The sequence below is a fragment of the Homalodisca vitripennis genome, unplaced genomic scaffold (genome assembly GCF_021130785.1).
Source record: "Homalodisca vitripennis isolate AUS2020 unplaced genomic scaffold, UT_GWSS_2.1 ScUCBcl_4060;HRSCAF=9974, whole genome shotgun sequence".
In the NCBI taxonomy this organism is placed as follows: Eukaryota; Metazoa; Arthropoda; class Insecta; order Hemiptera; family Cicadellidae; genus Homalodisca; species Homalodisca vitripennis.
The window spans coordinates 1-19,869 of NW_025780173.1; the positions used below are offsets into that span (position 1 = coordinate 1).

Consider the following 19,869-nt stretch of genomic DNA (forward strand, 5'->3'; position numbering starts at 1 on the left):
ACTTTTCTCTATGACATCAGGACTGGTGATCAAGTTGTAAAGATTTCCATAAGAAATGCATTGCAGTAAATACATTTGATTTATTAAAAGAACCTGCCATAAAGTAATCAACTGTTCTATGTAAACATAATATTACAACACAATATTTATAGTCTTGAAAGCATAGAGTAAGCATAAAAGTAACATGGACACCAACATAATATATACATATATCTAAGATAAGCTTAATTCAGTTCCTAAACTGCACAGAATGCTGTATAACTTTATGCACTATATCACCATTACTATGCATTATATTACTAATTGCTATTGTCCTCGGTTTTAAAGATTCCTCCACACTGGCCTAAAGTAGTTCAATTGTTACTCAAAATTGTCGGAGCAGTTTAATCAATTATTATGGAATGTTGGAGGTAAATTCAAATAAAAACTGTTTCACTCAAAGACTTTAGGACCCAAAAACACTGTTTTTTTAAAACTTAAATCTAAAATGAATCATGGGATTGGAATAGCTATGAGTGACTATCAATTATCTCAGGAGCATTTGAAATGTCATAGAAAAATCATACGTGAATATAGTGTACTATTTAAGGAATTTACAATAAAAACCTATACGCATGCCAATATGTTAGTAATCTTATAAACGATAGTTTTTATATTGTGTGCAATTTGAATCTGCTAATTTATACAAACACATTGTTTAATGTTAATAAATATTATGACTGTAATCATTCTGGCAGCAACCACAGAAGTCAACTAAAACTTTTATATTGGCTTTCACACAGTATTTTTGTGACGTGTTGCACTAAACTGATGTAACAATAGTTATAAAATTTACTGGATAAAATGATTTAAGAGCCAATTCCACTAACTCGAGTTTTATGCATTCTCAACAATGTATTTTTGTATTGATTTATTAAGAAATGTGATAGTGCATGACATAATTTTAAATATACTATGACATGCATTTTTCTTTTTTTTATTTATTGCACAACAAAATGATTAAACAAAACTTTTGTTTTATTTGTACGTTTTTCAATAAAATGTGCCTAAAAATATTTTCAACTTCATGTACATATTTTAAGCAGGTATATACTATCATTTGAAACCAAAAAATGATTTTGTTAAGTATTAAAATACTTGTACATTTCTTTAGATTTTAAATTTATCAATTGTAATTATGTACGTATATCAATAATTCTCACAATTGAAGCAATAGCTAACATAATAAAGTACATTATGTTAGAATTTAACTTTAATACTACTAAAATAAGTAAATTTAACAAGCATTTAAACAATTATTTTACTCATACTAAAAAGTGTTTTGGTTGTGTCACTATTGCATGCAGGGTGCGATATTTTACTAACTGTAAGTTAATGAGACAAATAGCAATAACAACAGATTGAAATCAGTTGAATGTTTATTTACAGAACAACTTTGACCTATTAATTGAAGCCATCCTCATAAACCAATTCAATATTTTGATGAAGATGATGTGTCTAATGTTCCAGGGGAGCATACAGGCTTGTATGTGAACCTTTCCCTGATACCAGTGATGGGAGGTCTTGCCCTGTGTTCCATCAATGAGCTCAGTTTTGACTTCAGAGGTTTCTTGGCTGCAATGGCTACAAATCTCACTGAATGGTAATTTACTAAATGGTGCAACTGTCAATATACTTCAAACAAACATATTTTTTAATTGCATAATAGATTAATGGAAAACCAGGTGACAACCCTTTTACTCCCAAACTTTTCTACATTTATACTGAAAGTGCCAGGTCTTCACATACTTGCATAATCCGAATGTACCAGCCATTGTTACCCACAACTTACACTTTTCCCTAAAAACATAGTAACTGCACAATTTTTGAAAATACATTAACTCTTTGTATGCTGAAGGCTGTACATATTGATGATCGTAATGAGCCAAGTGTTATAGCTTGCCGTATCGCATAACGATGCATTATATTCACTTTAGTTCCTTGAAATTCCATCCGAATACACTAAAAGTGCTTGTTTGGTCTTCCATTGTGATGTTGATAGAGTTGAATGCATCATAATAGTTGTTGCCAGTTGCAACATTAGTTTTTGTTGGCTTTGACCGCCTGCACGTGCATTCAGCCTGCCGTCTATGTGCTTGTAGCAGGTAAAAGACAACAGCTGAGCTCACATTGTTTGTTTATTAACCTTATTTAAAACATAAAATTTGTTTTTATATATTATATACATACATTCAATAAAAAAATAAGCTCTGAAAAATAAGTTTAGAAAAAATAATTAAATTTAAGCACAATAGCAGGTTTTTGTGGTTTATTGTATAGCATACTAAGGGTAAAATTTTTTATTTACTCTTAGATAGTTGTATTTTCTCAAACTATAATTTATTTTATTTTTATTAAAAAAAATTTATAAATTTTGTTTTGTATTCTAATATTTACTTATTGATTTTACATCACAGAACCCCTGTTTTACTCTATACATCAACAAATTTCAAATTTGTAACGATTATTCTTGAAGTTTTAATAGGTTCAAAAAATATTCTGTTTTGTCAAACAAATGTCCATTTGATACAGATTAGAAACACTATCGAGTTAATATTGAAAAATCTTTTTACATATTAGTTGATAATTGTCATCATTACATAAAAATTTGTTTATTAGCCTGAACACTTGAAAAATTTAAAATAACTTATTATACAAATTAAGGTTAGAAACTTTCTAAGTACCTCAGAAATGTTATAGCGAATTTAATAAGTACGGTATTTAAATAAAGTAACTCATTAAAGTTATCAGAAATAATGGAGGAATAAACTGTTAGGTAACTTACAAGGGTTGTCCTGTAAGTAACAGACGTTTTGAATTAAAAAAATACTAAAGTGAAAAAACTTTTATTTGATACATTTAAAGGTTTATTCTTAGGTTATTTTTTCGATTCCAACTTTAAAGAAATCAGCTGCCCCTGAAATCTTAACCACTGGTTACCGCCACATGAAGTTCGGTGTTACTATCAAGGTGCTATGTTGTGCGAGCCAGATCTTTATCACCGGAAAGCGGTAGTGCTCACTTCGCACTAGATCTAGGCTGTATGGAGGATGATCTCTCTTCTCTCATCCAAAAGCTGTCAGGTATGATTGACTGAGCGTCGATGTGCATTGTCTTGAAGAAACAAAATTTTTTTTGGCTCTTTTTTTCCCTAATGCTTTTTTTATTGCCCACCGTGATTTATAGTGTTTCACAATAACTTTCTGCATTGATTGTTTAGCCCTATTCAGGGAAATAATCAAGAATCATGCCCTTATTGTCCTGTAAAACAGTTGTTGTAATCTTTCTTGCTGACAGGGTTTGGAGACAATTTCTTGGTTTCTTGGGAGGATGTGTGTATCACCATTCCATATACTGCCTTTTCTTCTCAAAATTAACATTCTTCAACCATTTTTCATCACCAGTTGTGGTACGGTTTAGAAATTTATTACTATGTTTATCACTTCAAGAAAGTTCAACAATGCAATACCTGGCATCACATTTGTAGTAGCCAAGCTTCTCCACATCAGTTTCATGAACTAAACTTAGTTAAATTTGAAATGTTCATAAAATTCTGTGATCATTAAACAGTGATTTTCACCATTTTTTTAGCAATAAGACTAGGCCAACCAGTGCAGTTCTCGTTAAGAACCACTGTCTTACTCAGCTTTCACTCATTATTCCATTCCCATGCAAATCAAAAAGTTGGTGATGGAGTTCGATCGGTTTGTAGTTAATTACCAATAACAACCTAATCATTGAATTGTTTATTTGTTTTATATACTATGTAAAGTAAATATTAAGAAAGATCGTTTTATTATGATTCTAAACATTTATTGATAACTTTATTTTTAACACATAAAATATTTTTATTTACCAAACTTAAAATATTGAAATTGATTAGATTAGCAATTGAAGTTTATGCTTATTATTATTACTGTAAAAAGATGTCACAAGGCACTACTATCTGCCCATCACTGCTACCAATATTGGTTTATTCTTATATAATCCTTTTATATTTTCTAAAAGACTCAAAATAGAGTAAGATACTTTTAGGTTTCACATTTGTCATTTCTTTAGGTAGTAATCTTACGAAAGTGGCTGAACCTTTTACAAGCAACCACTTTGCACGAGTAAAAGATGTGCACTGCAGTCTCTGGCCCCTCCTCACAGAGGTGAGACATGCTCTCAGCCCTTCCCATCGTACGTTGTCGATAGTTGAGGCCACAATGTCCTATGAGTAGACTTGTCAGGCATCTTAGTTCCTCCTCTCTTAAGAGAGAGTACTTGTTTCGTTCTTTTGCGCAAGTATCTGATGACCAGTTTTGCCTGCCTGTTACCTGGTGTATTTTTATAGCCCTTGTTATTAGCTTCCCACTGTCTGATTTCCATCATTAGAGCTGGCTTTCTGAAATAAAAGGAACATCTCTTAGCTTGTAAATGGAAGAGAAGCTCCAGCTTTAGCCAGCTTGTCAGACTTCACATTCACTTCACATTCCCTTCTATACCCACATGACCTGAGACTCAAGCAATGTTTACATGATTGTCTCTTGCCAGCGTTTTCAGTGTGTTAATGCATTTCAGAACAGTCTTCGACTCACAGGTATAAGAAATTGGAACATTTAGAGGTGCTTGGCTGTCATATATATTGATTGTGACTACCTTCATCCCCTTCTGTAGGATCGTTGAGGCACGTTCCTGTATTGTGTAGACTTGCCCTAAGAAGTCTGTGTTTCTATGGATTTTACAACCTCATATTTAGGTCCTTTAATGTCCATTTAAGCTTTACCATTAATTTTATATGCATCTGTCTACCAAGTGAGCGATTATTTGTTTTGAGTTTACCTGCAAACAGCTTTCTTAACAATTTTAGTTTGCCTTATAACTGCCGAACAACAGATGTTCCATTTATTTGCATTGTTCACTGTTATCATCTTTTTATAGTATGTATGAGTAAACAAGCATTTATATACGCATTGGAAATATCTTGGCAGCAGCATTTACAATGGCCAACTTGATCGTAAAATTTTGTAATTGTTGCTAATTTATCAGCTGTGTTCGTGCACTATGAAACATGCTTAACAGATAGTACGTTTATTTTTTATGCAAATTGTTACAAAATACTTGTAAAAGTATAATATATTATATTTTCTTAAAAACATCTGGAAACTGGACTTCAGCATTTTATGCATGTTTTTAAAACGTCCAGTTACTCGTACGCTGGTACTGAGAGGGTTAATGTTTCTTACTACGGAAACCTAAACAAAGCATCATAGTTTTTAAAGATATAAAATTTAATATAAAATATTTTTAACGTTTTGATAATCCTCCATTTTAGGGATTTTTTAAAACTTTGTATCTATTTTTATTGGTTCCAGTTAAAGAAATAAAAACTCTGAGCAATTCATAAATTATTATTGTTTATTAACTAAAAATAAACTATTTTACATTTAAAAAATCATAAAATATAACAATTATTATAAAAATTTTATTTCTAAACTCATATGATATGAATAATTTATTGACAATAATAATATTAAATTTAACATTATTAACATTAGAAACGTCTATTAGAAATTCTAAAATGTGCGCTGATTTTTTAAACTTTTACAGGTCCTTTTAACCCTTTAACCCATTAACTAAAAATAAACTATTTTAAATAGCAAAATCATGAAATATAACATTGAGTATAAAAATTATATTTCTAACCTCATATGAAAATTATGAATAATTTATTAACAGTAATAATATTCAATTTAACAGTATTAACGTTTGAACCTATAAGAAATTCTAAAATGTGCACTGATTTTTGTAGCTTATACAGGGTCCCTTTAACTGGCATCAACGGTTATTACGTTGATTTGCTGCTCCGCTCTCGTCAATCATTATAGAACATATTCGGATGATTATCAGCACGATTAATAACCACTGGAAATGGGAAGAAATGCTGAACATTGCAATGGCCGAACAACATTTCTAAGTTAAGCTTTGTTTACACTATGCCTCTGAATCACACTTTTTATGCTCCGATATACGTATCTTGCAACGAGTGAGGTGCAACGAGTGAGGTGCGTCTTGCCTTGATGTTTCCACTAACTGTGTGATTATCTACAGTCAAGTACAATTGCAGCCATGTGACATGTATGTGCTGCTATAATAATTTCCACTCACAACCTTTTGCCTATTAAAGAAAAAACTACCATATTTATAAAAGTGTGTATAAGAGAGTAATCCAGAAAGTAACCGCTCTTTGTACATATCACGAGAAGTAGTGGGAATAGCGACACCATGTTGAAATCAGTTTGTACAGTATGCTTCTAACTGTGCAGGGCAGAACATTGTACATTCATACATTCTCCAGTTATAACCTTAGAACTAGAGTGCCGTAATAGAAAATCCCACCAAGAGTGAAGTGCTTGTGGTGTTATAAGATTTCTTTGGGAAAAAATCACTCAACAGCCAAGATTTATCTTGAACTGTGTGTGGCTTATTGCCCAAACATTATTAGTGAAGGTGAAGCCGGTCGGTGGGTGCGATTTAAAAAAAAAACAGAAGAACAAAAGTTCATGACGAAGAAAGGCGTAGCCCTTCTCTTGTCAGTGATGACATACCGAAGAAAATTTATGAGAAGCATTACTTCACAATTTTGGAAATTTCCTGAAATTTTTTGTAGTACTTTATTTAAAACAGTGACAGAAAAACTAGGCTACCACAAGTTTTGTGCTCATTGGGTACCAAAACTGCTTTTGCCCAAGTTCAAACGGGACGTTTTTGATCATCCCCCCCTAAAATCCGAACTTGGTTCTTTGTGGCTTAACTGTTCCCAAACATGAAGTGGTGGCTTGCATCTTCATTTTTAAAAGACTGTTCAAAGACATGACAAATGCTTGAAATATGTTTGGTGACCATGTAGAAAAAAATAGAGAAGTTTTCAGTCATGTGTCAAACTTTGGTATCTTTGCTGTTTTACTTCCAAGCAGAGGATACTTTTTGGATAACCCTTGTAGGTTTATGCCTTGTATTTGTTGGATTTTGGTAGTGTAAAAAATACTAATAATTAAAGACAACATTTGTGACATGTGTATTGTATATAAAGTATAATTTATATTACTGAAACCTGATATATTTTATGTAAAATAAAAGAAAGCAAAATATTTTTCAAAAATGTGTATATAAATATAGGTCTATTTAGTTCTAAATAAACATGCAGTAAAGACAGAAAGTAACTCAGCTGGGCATACAACTGCTAATACATGACGGCTATTGTATTTATTTTAAGTACCACCAGCCAGTAAGATCAGCAGACAAAAACAACCAATACTTGAAACAGCCAAAATACTAGAACATACCTACCTCTAAATTTCATAGAATTAAATTAACTGCTCTGAGTTATGTCTCTGATGCAATTGCACTGCTCTGATTATTGCAACGTGTAGGATTCAAAGTTTAAAATGTTTAACAGGAATTTTATGAGCCATTTCTTAAAATGGTGGAGAGTTCATTAGTAAGGCAAATTGTTGTTTTTTTAGGTAATGCCAAATTACACCAAACTATTTGTTCTAGTATTTTTTCAGTCCAGTATAAAATATAATACACTTCTAACTATAATACTAATCAAATTATGTTTCAGCTTACAGAATGTTTATTCAAAAATGCTGATAAGCGGTGAAAGTTTCAAGTATACGTAAGTATTTTTGCCATAATAAACAATATATTGCTTTATTTTAAGATCAATGAATGTTTTAAACCCATATTTTGCTTGTATATAAAATTGAAATAAGTAACTTTTTAATGCCTCCTCGTCCATGAAAAACAAAGAAATAGATCATTTTAGTGTGCTGTTTTTTTTTTTAGATTTCTTCTTTTAATTTGTTTCATCTGTGGGTATCAGCTTCATCAAATGTTCAGTCTCAGATCCTTTAGTTCTCAGAATTCCAAGTCATTTGGCCACTGATTTTACAATCTGGTAGACTCTAGTTCCAGAGGAACCCAATCTTTCGATTACTTGGCACACAATTTTCTTTGTCCCTAAAATTTCTCCATGAATGGCCTTTCTTGAATTTCTTATTTTTTAGATTCTGATCCTCTATCGTCTGATTCACTGAGCCCTCATGTCAAGTGGAAACACCTTAAAAATCAGCATTTTGTGTTTTTGTTGTACATTGGAGTGACGAGCAATGCTTAAAATGTACTCAGAAATTCTTATCATCCTCAAAATATATTTGTTTTGTTTTTTTTTTCAGTGTTAATAATAGCTAAAAATTTTGGAATTATCCAAACTTATGTGCATTCGGTAAAAATGTTGTTAGTTATGAAGATTGAGGGTTCACTTTAGTTTTAATACTATTCAATATATACCGGTCTTTAGAATTAATTATTAGAAAGGAGGATTAGGGAGATGAAGGATTGTATATCATTTATAGGATTGTCAGTTACTTAACTTTTGATTTAATGGTATTGGCTAGAAAATGAAAAAGCTCAATTCTTGTATTTGCTGCACTCATAGCCTAATTGTATACTAGAACACAACTTTTTTAGTTGTGTTCATCCTTACGGGAAATATCATGTATAACTTACAAGATAACTTTGTTATTGGTTTAATAAATAACAAGTGCTGGTCACTTACTAAGCACACATCAGATTCTTCAAATGGAGACTTATGTGATCACCAATAATTTATGTTCATTATTCAATACTCAGATGAAAATTTTGTAGGCCAGCAGAGCTCCAGTTCTACACCAGCATGGCGTCAGTGGTTGTACAGATCCCTGCTTCTGTCCTGCTAGTAGATCTAGCAGATGTCGCAGACTCTACCACCACCACTCAACTAGCACTTTATATATTGAACGGAGTCTTCTTCCACTTCCAGAGTATCACAGCTTATGTTCTTATGGACTACATTAGTCCTGTTACTCATAGGTAAATTAATTTTTGACATCAGTTGATTATATTTTATTTAAATGATTGAACAATTTGTATAAAGGTTTGTTTCTTAAGTAATACAGATTGTTTGAAATGATTTAACCGTCTACTACTGGTAACTTTTCTTAACGCACTAGGTATGGTTTAAATGATTTTTATCTCTTAAAAGCTACTAGTATTTTTTTTATAGTAAAGAACCCGCTACTCCAAGGCTAGCACCTGTGTGTCCGAGAGTATAATGTAATTTACTCTGATATACCTGAAAACAGTTATAATGTAATATGAATTTAAACTCGAGTTGTTTTAGGTACATATTATTTCACAACAAAATGTTAAAAGGATAAGAATTAAAAAGATTTACCACTGGCTGTTATTTCAGGTTTAGTGCATGAAGAAGCAGTTGTAAATAAAACCAACCATATTTCACACGCCAAGTAAACTTTACGATACAAAAAGATACAAACTCGGCCTTGTAAGTTTACTTTCATAAAAAATGTCCATTCCTTGTAACCTAATTCCAGTCTCTACTTCTACTTAAAGTCTAAATTATTATGGATGCCATAGTAATATTTTTGTTAAAAATATTTTATGTTGAAACTTGAAAAAAGGGCCCATTCCTGTCCCCCTTCCTTTTTATTCCGCCATCTTGTTTTTGTCTGCCGTGACAATTGCCATTGGCTAGTGCTCTCTGGTCAGTCGTAGGTGGTTGGTAGATGAATACAGACGTATTGTGACCTGTATTCTGTAGTTCAGTTTTAATGATTAGTGTTATGTATAGTTTATTATTAAGTGCATGTTTTTAGAGTTAGTGAAGTTACAAACAACATGGTGGTTGTGATTCCTGACTTAATGTGTGCCACAACGCTTTGGTATGATTTGTTTATTTTAACCTAGTTTGTAATTATGTATTGGGTTAGTTATTTACCTGAAGAAGAGATCAGATTGCAGATCTCGAAACGTAGTGTTACTGATTTCTTGTTTCACTGAACGATGGCAAATGTCCAGAAAAATCCTGTTTCCTTCATATTTAACTATACTGTTATTAGCAGCATAAATACTATCTGAAGTAGGCATTATTTATTTACACATTTCTTACAAGCTAAAAATTATTACAAATTCTTACTATGTGTTCAGGATCTATTATGTCATAAGTGGTTAATTTTTAATTTATTACCAACCAAGGATTCAATGAATGTCATATAGTATTTGTGATCTTCAAATATTACACTGGCTATTATCGAAGTTGTAACAATAATTGATTTAGGCGTCTCATATTAGCTATGTACTGTATGTGCATCCCTACCTTCATCGTCTCACCTCACGTCTTTTCTAAAGCTAATATACTTCAGACTGTTTGAATTACTATTACAATACTACATTCTTCTTGCTCGGTTCTTAACACCTCAGGAACATTTAAAAATTAGTTTTATTACAAAAAATTTAATTTTGTCCAATTATCGGTGGTCTATATTAAAAGAGCTAACATGGATACTATATGCTATAGAAGTACATTTTGTCACATGTGAGAGATCCACAACCGGCCTGTTTCAAATACTGGAGACGCTCAGAGCACCCTTTCCCTGAGCCATTAATACAACAGAAAAAGCCTTTTTTTAAGTATTCATTGGCTTATATCCTGTGCTATCTAGTGCTTTCTCCTAAATTTATAAAAAATATAATATAAATTTTTAATTGCTTGATTTGAACAGTTTTTGTATGTTTAAATTTTGTTACTGTTACACATTTACTTTATATAAGGTGTTTTATAAGTTTATTGTCATAGTGATCAATGGCAATAAATATTTACCAGCTTTGATACAGTTACTGGTATGTTTTATTACATTCAACCATTAACTAATAAAAACAACTTCATAAATGGTTAAAAGCAAGATATGAAAATTCTGTCACCAATTAAATTTTTCAGTTTACTATGAAAGTATTTAGAGCTCTTTATCAAAATAAAAACTAAGAAAATTGTAGGACTATTTAGTTGTGGTGTAAAATTGTTACCAATATCTATTACTGGCCATTATATCAAATCCATGTGTTTCAAAACTCAAATATCAAATTATTATAATTTTAATCCATCTCTCCTGTTTATGCTTAATTTAGAGATCGACACACGACCGAATATTCTATCCTATTTAGATGTATTTGCATGTTTAACGATAATATGTTTAAAATGGTTATTAAATGTGTTATTGATTTATTCTACAATTTCTTAACACAGTAATTTATAATTAGAACCATTAATCTTCCTGTGGATTAAAAAATTGCTAGGCCTTAGACATGAAATATTTAATTATCAGCTTTTTTGAGTGTCAAGAAGACTTAGTGTTCTTAGACTATCACAGAATTTCCTCTTTAGGCAATAAATTCATTTATTAAAAAGTAAGCGTAATTATGTAAAGTACAGAAGTCCTTTATTAAAATATAAAATAAATAACAATTGGACATAGTTCTTTGATGTCAACTCCCCGCCACCCCTTAATCTTATGTTCCTTATAAGACTAAGACTACTCCACGTACAATTTAAAGAGTCTAACCATAAAGAATATGTAATAACTGGAGGCACAATAGGCAGTAGATTATCACTTAGCTTGAGTTTAGGAGACAAAACTGAGACATTTATTTACGGGGAATTTCGACAGTACTGGTATCTGGTCAGCTTGGCACTGCAGTCAAACATGGGCAGATTTATCTATGTAGAATTTGGACTCTACTGGTATCTGGTCAGCTTGGGCACAGTAGTCAAACACTCCAGATTTATCTACGTAGAATTTGGACTCTGCTGGTATCTGTTCAGCTTGGGCACAGCAGGTAATACTGTATATTTTTCTTAGTAGAATTTGGACTCTGCTGGTATCTGTTCAGCTTGGGCACAGCAGTCAAACATGGGCAGATTTATCTACGTAGAATTTGGACTCTGCTGGTATCCAGTCAGCTTGGGCACAGTAGTCAAACACTCCAGATTTATCTACGTAGAATTTGGACTCTGCTGGTATCTGTTCAGCTTGGGCACAGCAGTCAAACATGGGTAGATTTATCTATGTAGAATTTGGACTCAGCTGGTATCTGTTCAGCTTGGGCACAGCAGTCAAACATGGGCAGATTTATCTACGTAGAATTTGGACTCTGCTGGTATCCAGTCAGCTTGGGCATAGTAGTGAAACACTCCAGATTTATCTACGTAGAATTTGGACTCTGCTGGTATCTGTTCAGCTTGGGCACAGCAGTCAAACATGGGCAGATTTATCTATGTAGAATTTGGACTCAGCTGGTATCTGGTCAGCTTGGGCACAGCAGTCAAACACAGCACATTTATCTACGTAGACTTTGGACTCTGCTGGTATCCGGTCAGCTTGGGCACAGTAGTCAAACACTCCAGATTTATCTACGTAGAATTTGGACTCTGCTGGTATCTGTTCAGCTTGGGCACAGCAGTCAAAAATGGGCAGATTTATCTATGTAGAATTTGGACTCAGCTGGTATCTGGTCAGCTTGGGCACAGCATTCAAACACGGCACATTTATCTTCGTAGAATTTGGGCACTGCTAATTAAAGTAAATTGGGGTGACAGACAGTATAAAAACCTCTTTAAATTGAGCTAAGTTTTGTGGCATATTAACATTAAAATTTTGAATGAATAATTAATTTTTGTTACCATGAAAATAATGTAAATTAGATTGTTAGAATTTATATTTTAAATTGACTACACAACCATCCTGACAATGTCTTGGGTGTGCACATAGCTTACTCAATTATTGCATTGGCAGCGCCCTAATGCATCAAGATAGCGACTTGTAGCCCTTTTAGAGTTAACCAATTCTGTATGGTGTGAAGTTAAATCTTATAAAAGAAGCTTAATGTGAGCCTGTATCTAGTATAGTGATATGAATATTTTGTTTAAAACAAGTATATTGGTTGTTTATGATTTAACATATCAAAACCAAAACAAAGCTAGCTCGAGCACACACAGTTACAAGTAGTTCTTACATTTTGAGTGTCCAAATTCATGGTTGTTTTATTTCAATCAGTTCCAAACTCAAATTCTTTGTATGCAAAGAAATATAAATGTGCATTGTGAAAAATGAATTAATATCGACAACGAACAGCAAATTGCCAACCGTTTGTGGTTACTGATGGCCTCATCAATGAAATCAATCGTTAGATTAGGGAAAATCAAAGTTTCGTAATCACAGATCTTTCAAAGCATTTGTTACAGGTAAAGAAAAAGTCTAGTAAATGAAATCGTAACTGAGATACTAGGATATTGTAAATTTGACTGGTAAACAACAAGTATTATTACCATCTCAGGCAAGTGGGAAATATTATGATAGGAAAGGTGGGGATAGTGAGGTCAGTGAACGTCTGTTCCATCAGCATACAGGAGTCCAACTAGCTGGTTAAAGCTACGAACTGATCTCACACAAGGAGTTGTGTTTTTTTTTTAAATATTTTTCCTCATAGCTTGAACTCCTATAAAGGGTGTTAATTAACTCCCGCACCAGCTTAATATTTTCTGAACCATTACAGATAAAACAAAAACACTTGGTACATTATTACTACACATACAAATCTACCTTTTGAAGTAATATCAGTTTTCAGTTACGGTGATGGGCCAAAGGAGTCACAATGAAATCTTAAATGAGGGCATAGGTCAAGTAATACATCAAATAAAAGCCTCTATTAAGAGGACACAATACTGCAAATTCTACCTCAAAATGTTCATCCTTTCAGATATGAACTGGTTTAAAGTTTAAAAAAGTTACAATGTAGGTTCTGTTGCAAATGGCTTTGTGTTCTTTTATTGGCTCAAGTTGGGAAAAATTAAACTTTGGAATCGCATACTAGACATAAGAAATTTTTAGTGTAGTTAGTGACTCTTCACTTCAATTGAGGATGGTCCACAAGGAGTTTGATAAAAATATCAAACATAAGCATAGGTCAAGATGTACATGTTATCATTTTAAACGGGTTTTTCTAGCAGAGATTAATACCACAAACAGCACTTAAGAAGGTTGATCCAGTACAAAAATGGCAGATGTTCCAACCTTATAATTGTAATTTAATAACTCTTATTAGCTTTGTTTCTTATTTTTATAAACTCTTAAAAGAAAATTAAATTTTTTTGAATCCATATAAAATACTACGGAACTTACATAAATCAAAGTTTAAGGGACCAATAACATTCTAATTAGCCAAGACTCGAATTATGCAGTCTTTATTATTATAGTATAACACAATATAGAATGACATCCAAATATGGGAAAATGGTTATTCATTTCAATGTTTCAACTCTTTTTAAGTTTCAATTTTCAAGTTTGGCGAAGTAGGCCAATGGATTGTCCTCTTTAACCTGCTTGTCCTTCTCAATAAAACTACATATTTTATGAGGTTAGAAATCACAAACAACAGTGCTTTTTAATATTGTACATTTAATTTTGTTGTTACATTTATGTACTGTGCTTCCTATGATACGAGGGGGTACCCAAAAAAAAACCGAAATTATTTTATAAAAATTATATATTATGAAATTTTTTTACAATACGACCTTATCTCCTTCAAAATAATCTCCATTACAACTAATACACTTGTCCCAACGGTATTTTCCATTGATCAAAACATTTTTTGTAGCCATCTTTAGATATGGCTGCAAGCTCGAGCTACGTTTTTTTTCTTAACCTCTTCAACGCTGTCAAATCGTTGACCTTTCAAGCCTCTTTTCATGTGTGGAAATAAAAAAAAGTCGCATGGAGCGAGGTCAGGCGAGTAAGGTGCGTGGGGCAGCGGAACCATGCAGTTTTTGGCTAAAAAACTGCCTAACTGAGATGGCTGTGTGTGCCGGTGTGTTGTCGTGGTGGAAGAACCAGTCTCCAGTCTGCCACAAATCGGGTCTTTTCTGGCGAACACTGTTGCGCAATCTTCTTAAAATCTCCAAATAAAAATGTTTGGTTGACAGTCTGACCTGGAGGAACAAACTCAGAATGAACAATGCCTTTAGCATCAAAAAAGCAAATCAACATGGTTTTGATGTTTGATTTGACTTGCCGACATTTTTTTGGACGAGGTGAAGATGGCGACTTCCATTGGCTTGACTGTTGCTTCGTTTCTGGGTCATAACCATAGCACCATGACTCATCACCAGTAATTACCTTTTCCAGAAAATCGGGATCATTTTCGAGATGTTCTTTCAGAAGGCGGCAAGTTTCAACTCGATGTGCCTTTTGATGGTCAGTCAGAAGTCGAGGAACAAATTTGGCAGCAACCCTTTTCAGTCCTAAATCTCCTGTTAAAATTCGCTGAACCGAGCTCCAAGTTAACCACTACTCTCTGATAGTTCCTCAATTGTCTGTCGATGGTCGGTGAGCACAAGTTTCACGAATTTTCTCAACATTTTCGTCCGTTCGAGAGGTTGATGGACGTCCAGAACGAGGTTTGTCTTCAATCGACATGTCGCCATTTTTAAATCGAGCGAACCACTCGTAGACCTGAGTTTTTCCCCATAGCATCATCTTTGTAAGCTGTATTCAACATTAAAATAGTTTCTGCAGCATTTTTACCAAGTAAAAAACAAAATTTCACAGCTGCACGTTGTTCACTTAAACTTGCCATGACAAAAAACGAAACAAGAACAAAACAGGGTTAGCGAAAACAGTCACTACGAACGAACAGAATGCACTAGGACAACGGAACTGGGGTCACTGAGCTCGCAATGGGTTGCGCGACACACGCCTAGCGGCAGGAATGTGTACTACACGCTGCTGGCTGCCAGCAATACAATACTTTTGGGTACCCCCTCGTATGTTGTTCAGTGCTATCTACACCCAATAGCTTATCCAAGCCAAGTGTTCTGTAGTCAGTACAGCATCAACTACCATCTCGTGTATTAGTCATACTCATAACTATGTATTCCATTACTGAACTACTGCACTCTCAACTCTAATATCATCAAGTAGTTTGGAAAATGTTTTATGCTTTCGAGTGTAGAGATAAATTAAATATATTTAATCCATTATGTAATTGGGGTGGTTTCAGTAAATTAAATGTTTACCCAATTATGAACATGTATTATGATTATCCATACTGTAATGATAATAAGGTTAATGATCTATAAAAGTTTAATTTTTAAACCCTGAGTTAGTATGCTAACACTTACTCGAATAAGATAAATAACACAAAAATTACTCACTATCTTTTTAAAACACATAATATGTGTAAAGAAATTCTTCTGTTATGTGTGATTATTAATGATTGATTACAGTGTTGCCAACACAACTAAAAGAGCATTCCTGATCTGGCTATCGGTGCTGATGTTTGGCAATGATGTGACGGTACTGAGTGGACTCGGCACTTGTGTCGTCATTGTGGGTGTTTTGCTCTACAACAAGGCTCAGCAAATTGACTTGCAGATGTACAGCAAACTGATCAAAGTATGTTCCTTTTGGTTTTCTGTTTTAAGTATGGTAATTGAACAAATTGAAAATTATTTCAATAGAATACTTAGAGCTAGGTATCTAGCATCTAAGTATTTAGTACTGAGAGGTGACTCTTTTGTGCAATTTATTTTAAACAACATTAACAGTTATCTAGTTATCATGTAGTTTATGTACATATTCACTAAGAGTTTCATCATAGTGTCTTTTAACTAAATTTTGTTTTTTATAGAAAGAGCACAGTGGTCTTCCAAGCACAATGAAAACCCGTTCCATTTAACCCTGCCTTGAGTTTTGCCATCGACCATACAAGAGGCTGTGAACCCATTGCCAACCAGTTCCGTCAATTGTCATGTTTACCTTACACCAATACAGTACCTAACTTTCAATCACATGGAAGTTATATGTTTTTCTTCTATGTTTATAAGGGAAAATATTTTGATATATTCGTAAAATGTAAATATTTTAATTTTTATTCTGTTCCAAATTCAGTTAATTATATATACAGATGTTTTAAGAAGATTAACTGTATTTATTCATCCTTTTAAGGGCTTAAAATATTAGTGTGTCAAAGATTTTTCAAGATACTAATAGATTGTAATGAAAATTTATATCTCTGTATAAAGAAAACTAATAGAGTACAGTAAAATTAGAAAAACCATTACATACTAGATAATGTACTTGTGTAGTATATTTATGTAGTTGAATGATGTACATTACTATCTTATTGTTTTGTTTTTTTACAATTAATTGCTTCAGAAGTGTTTAGGTAGATACATAAAAGTTTGTTTTTACACACAGACATGATCTCAAAAATATAGCATAAATCAAGTTTTCAAAGGTTCAATCAATCAATATATAAAATGGTGTCTCAAAATAAATGTTAACACTATAGTATTAGACAGAACAGGTGATGTTAATATCAACCTCCTTATAGCACTAATTAACAATACTCTTCTCTGAAGAATACTCCGTGCTATCCATGTAGTTAATTTTAAAAGTACCAAGGATTAAACACAAAAATAAAAGACATAAAAATAATAAAATGTGTTATATAAAACATCTATTTGCTTTTAGCTATACACAAATATTTGCATCTGTATTTATTAAGTGCTATTATAATATAAATATGTATACTTTTTTGTTAGTTAAATTATATGTTTAGCTGAGGAGTGATTACAATATACAGAAAACACGATAATGTAGGTTGTTTAAGCCAGGTGAGCTACTCCTAGCAGGAATGTGGTCACCACTTAGTAACATGGCAATGTCCATCTCCATAATTAACTTGTTTACAAGGAAATAAAGTTTGTTAACATATCAACAGTTAGCTCGGGCTTTTGTTGTTAAGTGCACCCAGATAATAATATAACACTCATTAGAATCTCAAATTGTTAATCAATTGTGGAATAGCATAATATAAATTACAGATGTTTGTTCTTTCCAGTTAGTTCAGCATTAAGTTATTTATTTGATTGTGTATTAATAGATTCTAATATACTAGGTGTTCATTTTGGATGCATTTGTTTTACAATAAAAGTTTTACTAGGGCCCAAATATAATTCAACTTAAGGAAAATATATATGGAAATGTATAAAATATCTTATTACATCAGTAATTGTAACATTTTAAAACACAAAAGTATTATTTGCAAAACTTTATTTCAAATCAATTTTAATTTCATTGTGAAATGTAATTAAACTGAAAAGTTTAATTGCATTTTACTATAAAACAAGATAAATATTTCAAACTAATCACAACACTACCGCATAATGAAGAATAATAACGATATATGTAGTATATGCGCACTCATGACAACCGAGAAAGCAGTTATACAAGCCATGGATATGTTTGGTTATGGCTCTGTAGGAGACGCACAACTGAAAAGCAGATGGTCGAAGTTAGACAAAGAGCGCTCCCCTTCCCCTGCTGTAGAGTGAAGGTCGTTTATAAATACTTCCTTAGCAACCAGGATAAGCATGGAGCATGCACCATGCATTGCAAATGCCTTTTGTGAACTAAAAAACATTCCAAGAGACATAATCTATAATATTGGATATAACTGTATTTGGCACTTTGGTCAAAGTCTACCATTCTAATATATCCGTCTACGGTGTGGGAAGGGTTAAGAAAAACTACTTTAATGGTATCACTAAATCAACTTTAAATAACGTAATATGCCACAGTAAGATTACAGTAAATAATCCATTACATTGTTTAGTACAAGATTAGATTAGAAACTTAGAAATTGCATTTGTATTACAATGTACTACTATTATTACCATAGTTTAACTTATCAATTTGTGATTAAATGTAATATCATAATAAAATTCTATTTTTTAAGCGAGTTACTCGACTGTACACTAATATCATGGCAGTCATCAGCAGTTGGATTTCATTGACATTTAATGTTTGTTAGTAATAATTATCACTTGTGTTTAGTCTGCATATGCTCTTGGTGGATTGATGCCCTTCATCACTAACCACATCAGAAGTTATCTGAGGTTATGTCACAATGTTTTGGTTGTGAACATGAATTAGTTAAAAAATTAAATAAGTTCCAAATTACGCTACTGTGGTAACCTAAAAAGAATGTCATTATTCCTTAAAATTAAAAACTTTTCCTGGTTTGCCCAAAATCTGGTGAATATTACTCTATATATCTTACAACTGCCAAAATAATTATACTTCTCAGATTAATTATAATGGCCCGTACTACAGACGAACAATAACTTATTTTATGGTACAATTTGGTTTGTACCACTATTTGTGAACCTCTTATATTCTTTTCAGCTGCTTGATCCAGGCTCTCTTTCCAGGCAACAATATTTACCCCAAACTCTTGCTTTTTTCCACATATGCCCCAGTCAATCTAAAACTCTGCTTTCTCAATGATCAACTTAACCCATATAACTTCTTTGATAAATGTAGTAGCCACACCTCTGTTTTTTCCCAAATATCTTCTTCTCATAATCACAATTGCCATGTCCATCTGTTTCTGTTTCTCTGAGAATATTTCTCAAGCTCTCTCATATCTTCAAATAGAATATTGAAGCTGTTTCAACTCTGTTGTATATCATTGTTCATGTTAATGTTTTAATTCTAAAAGTATTTTCTTGAAGTTAGATAAAAACTTCTTCATCAGAAACAGAGATGTAAATAAATTAGTAATTACAATTTGATTAACAAATTAGGAACAATCAGCCTTTCAATGAGCAATGAGGTCTTGGAACATCATGAACTGTTGCTCTACAAGTTTAACATAAAAATGGTCCCTAGGAGTAAGAAAAAAAAACAAATTTTTGTATTAAAAACTTATGCATTTTAATATGCATTAAAATCACAAATAGTGGAGATTTAGATTTAGATTCAGTAACTTAAAGATTATTTCAAATATTTTTTTCTAGTGGAAATTACTAAAAACAAGTATAGATATTACAGTTTGTGCATTCAGTTGTATCTTGTGTGATCTTGAGTATTCTCATCATACATC

At 32.4% G+C, this 19,869-nt stretch overlaps 1 protein-coding gene across 1 annotated transcript; it reads left to right on the top strand.

The window, feature by feature from the left end:
* Window positions 1–1,509: 1,509 nt before the first annotated feature.
* On the top strand, window positions 1,510–18,727 carry LOC124372799 (solute carrier family 35 member E2A-like; the record flags this gene model as incomplete). Its single annotated transcript, XM_046831208.1, is given in 5 exon segments — window positions 1,510–1,642; window positions 7,649–7,702; window positions 8,734–8,937; window positions 16,205–16,373; window positions 16,609–18,727. Coding segments are annotated over 5 exon segments (608 nt in total), but the record flags the coding sequence as incomplete, so codon positions are not given.
* Between the last annotated feature and the right edge of the window lie 1,142 nt (window positions 18,728–19,869).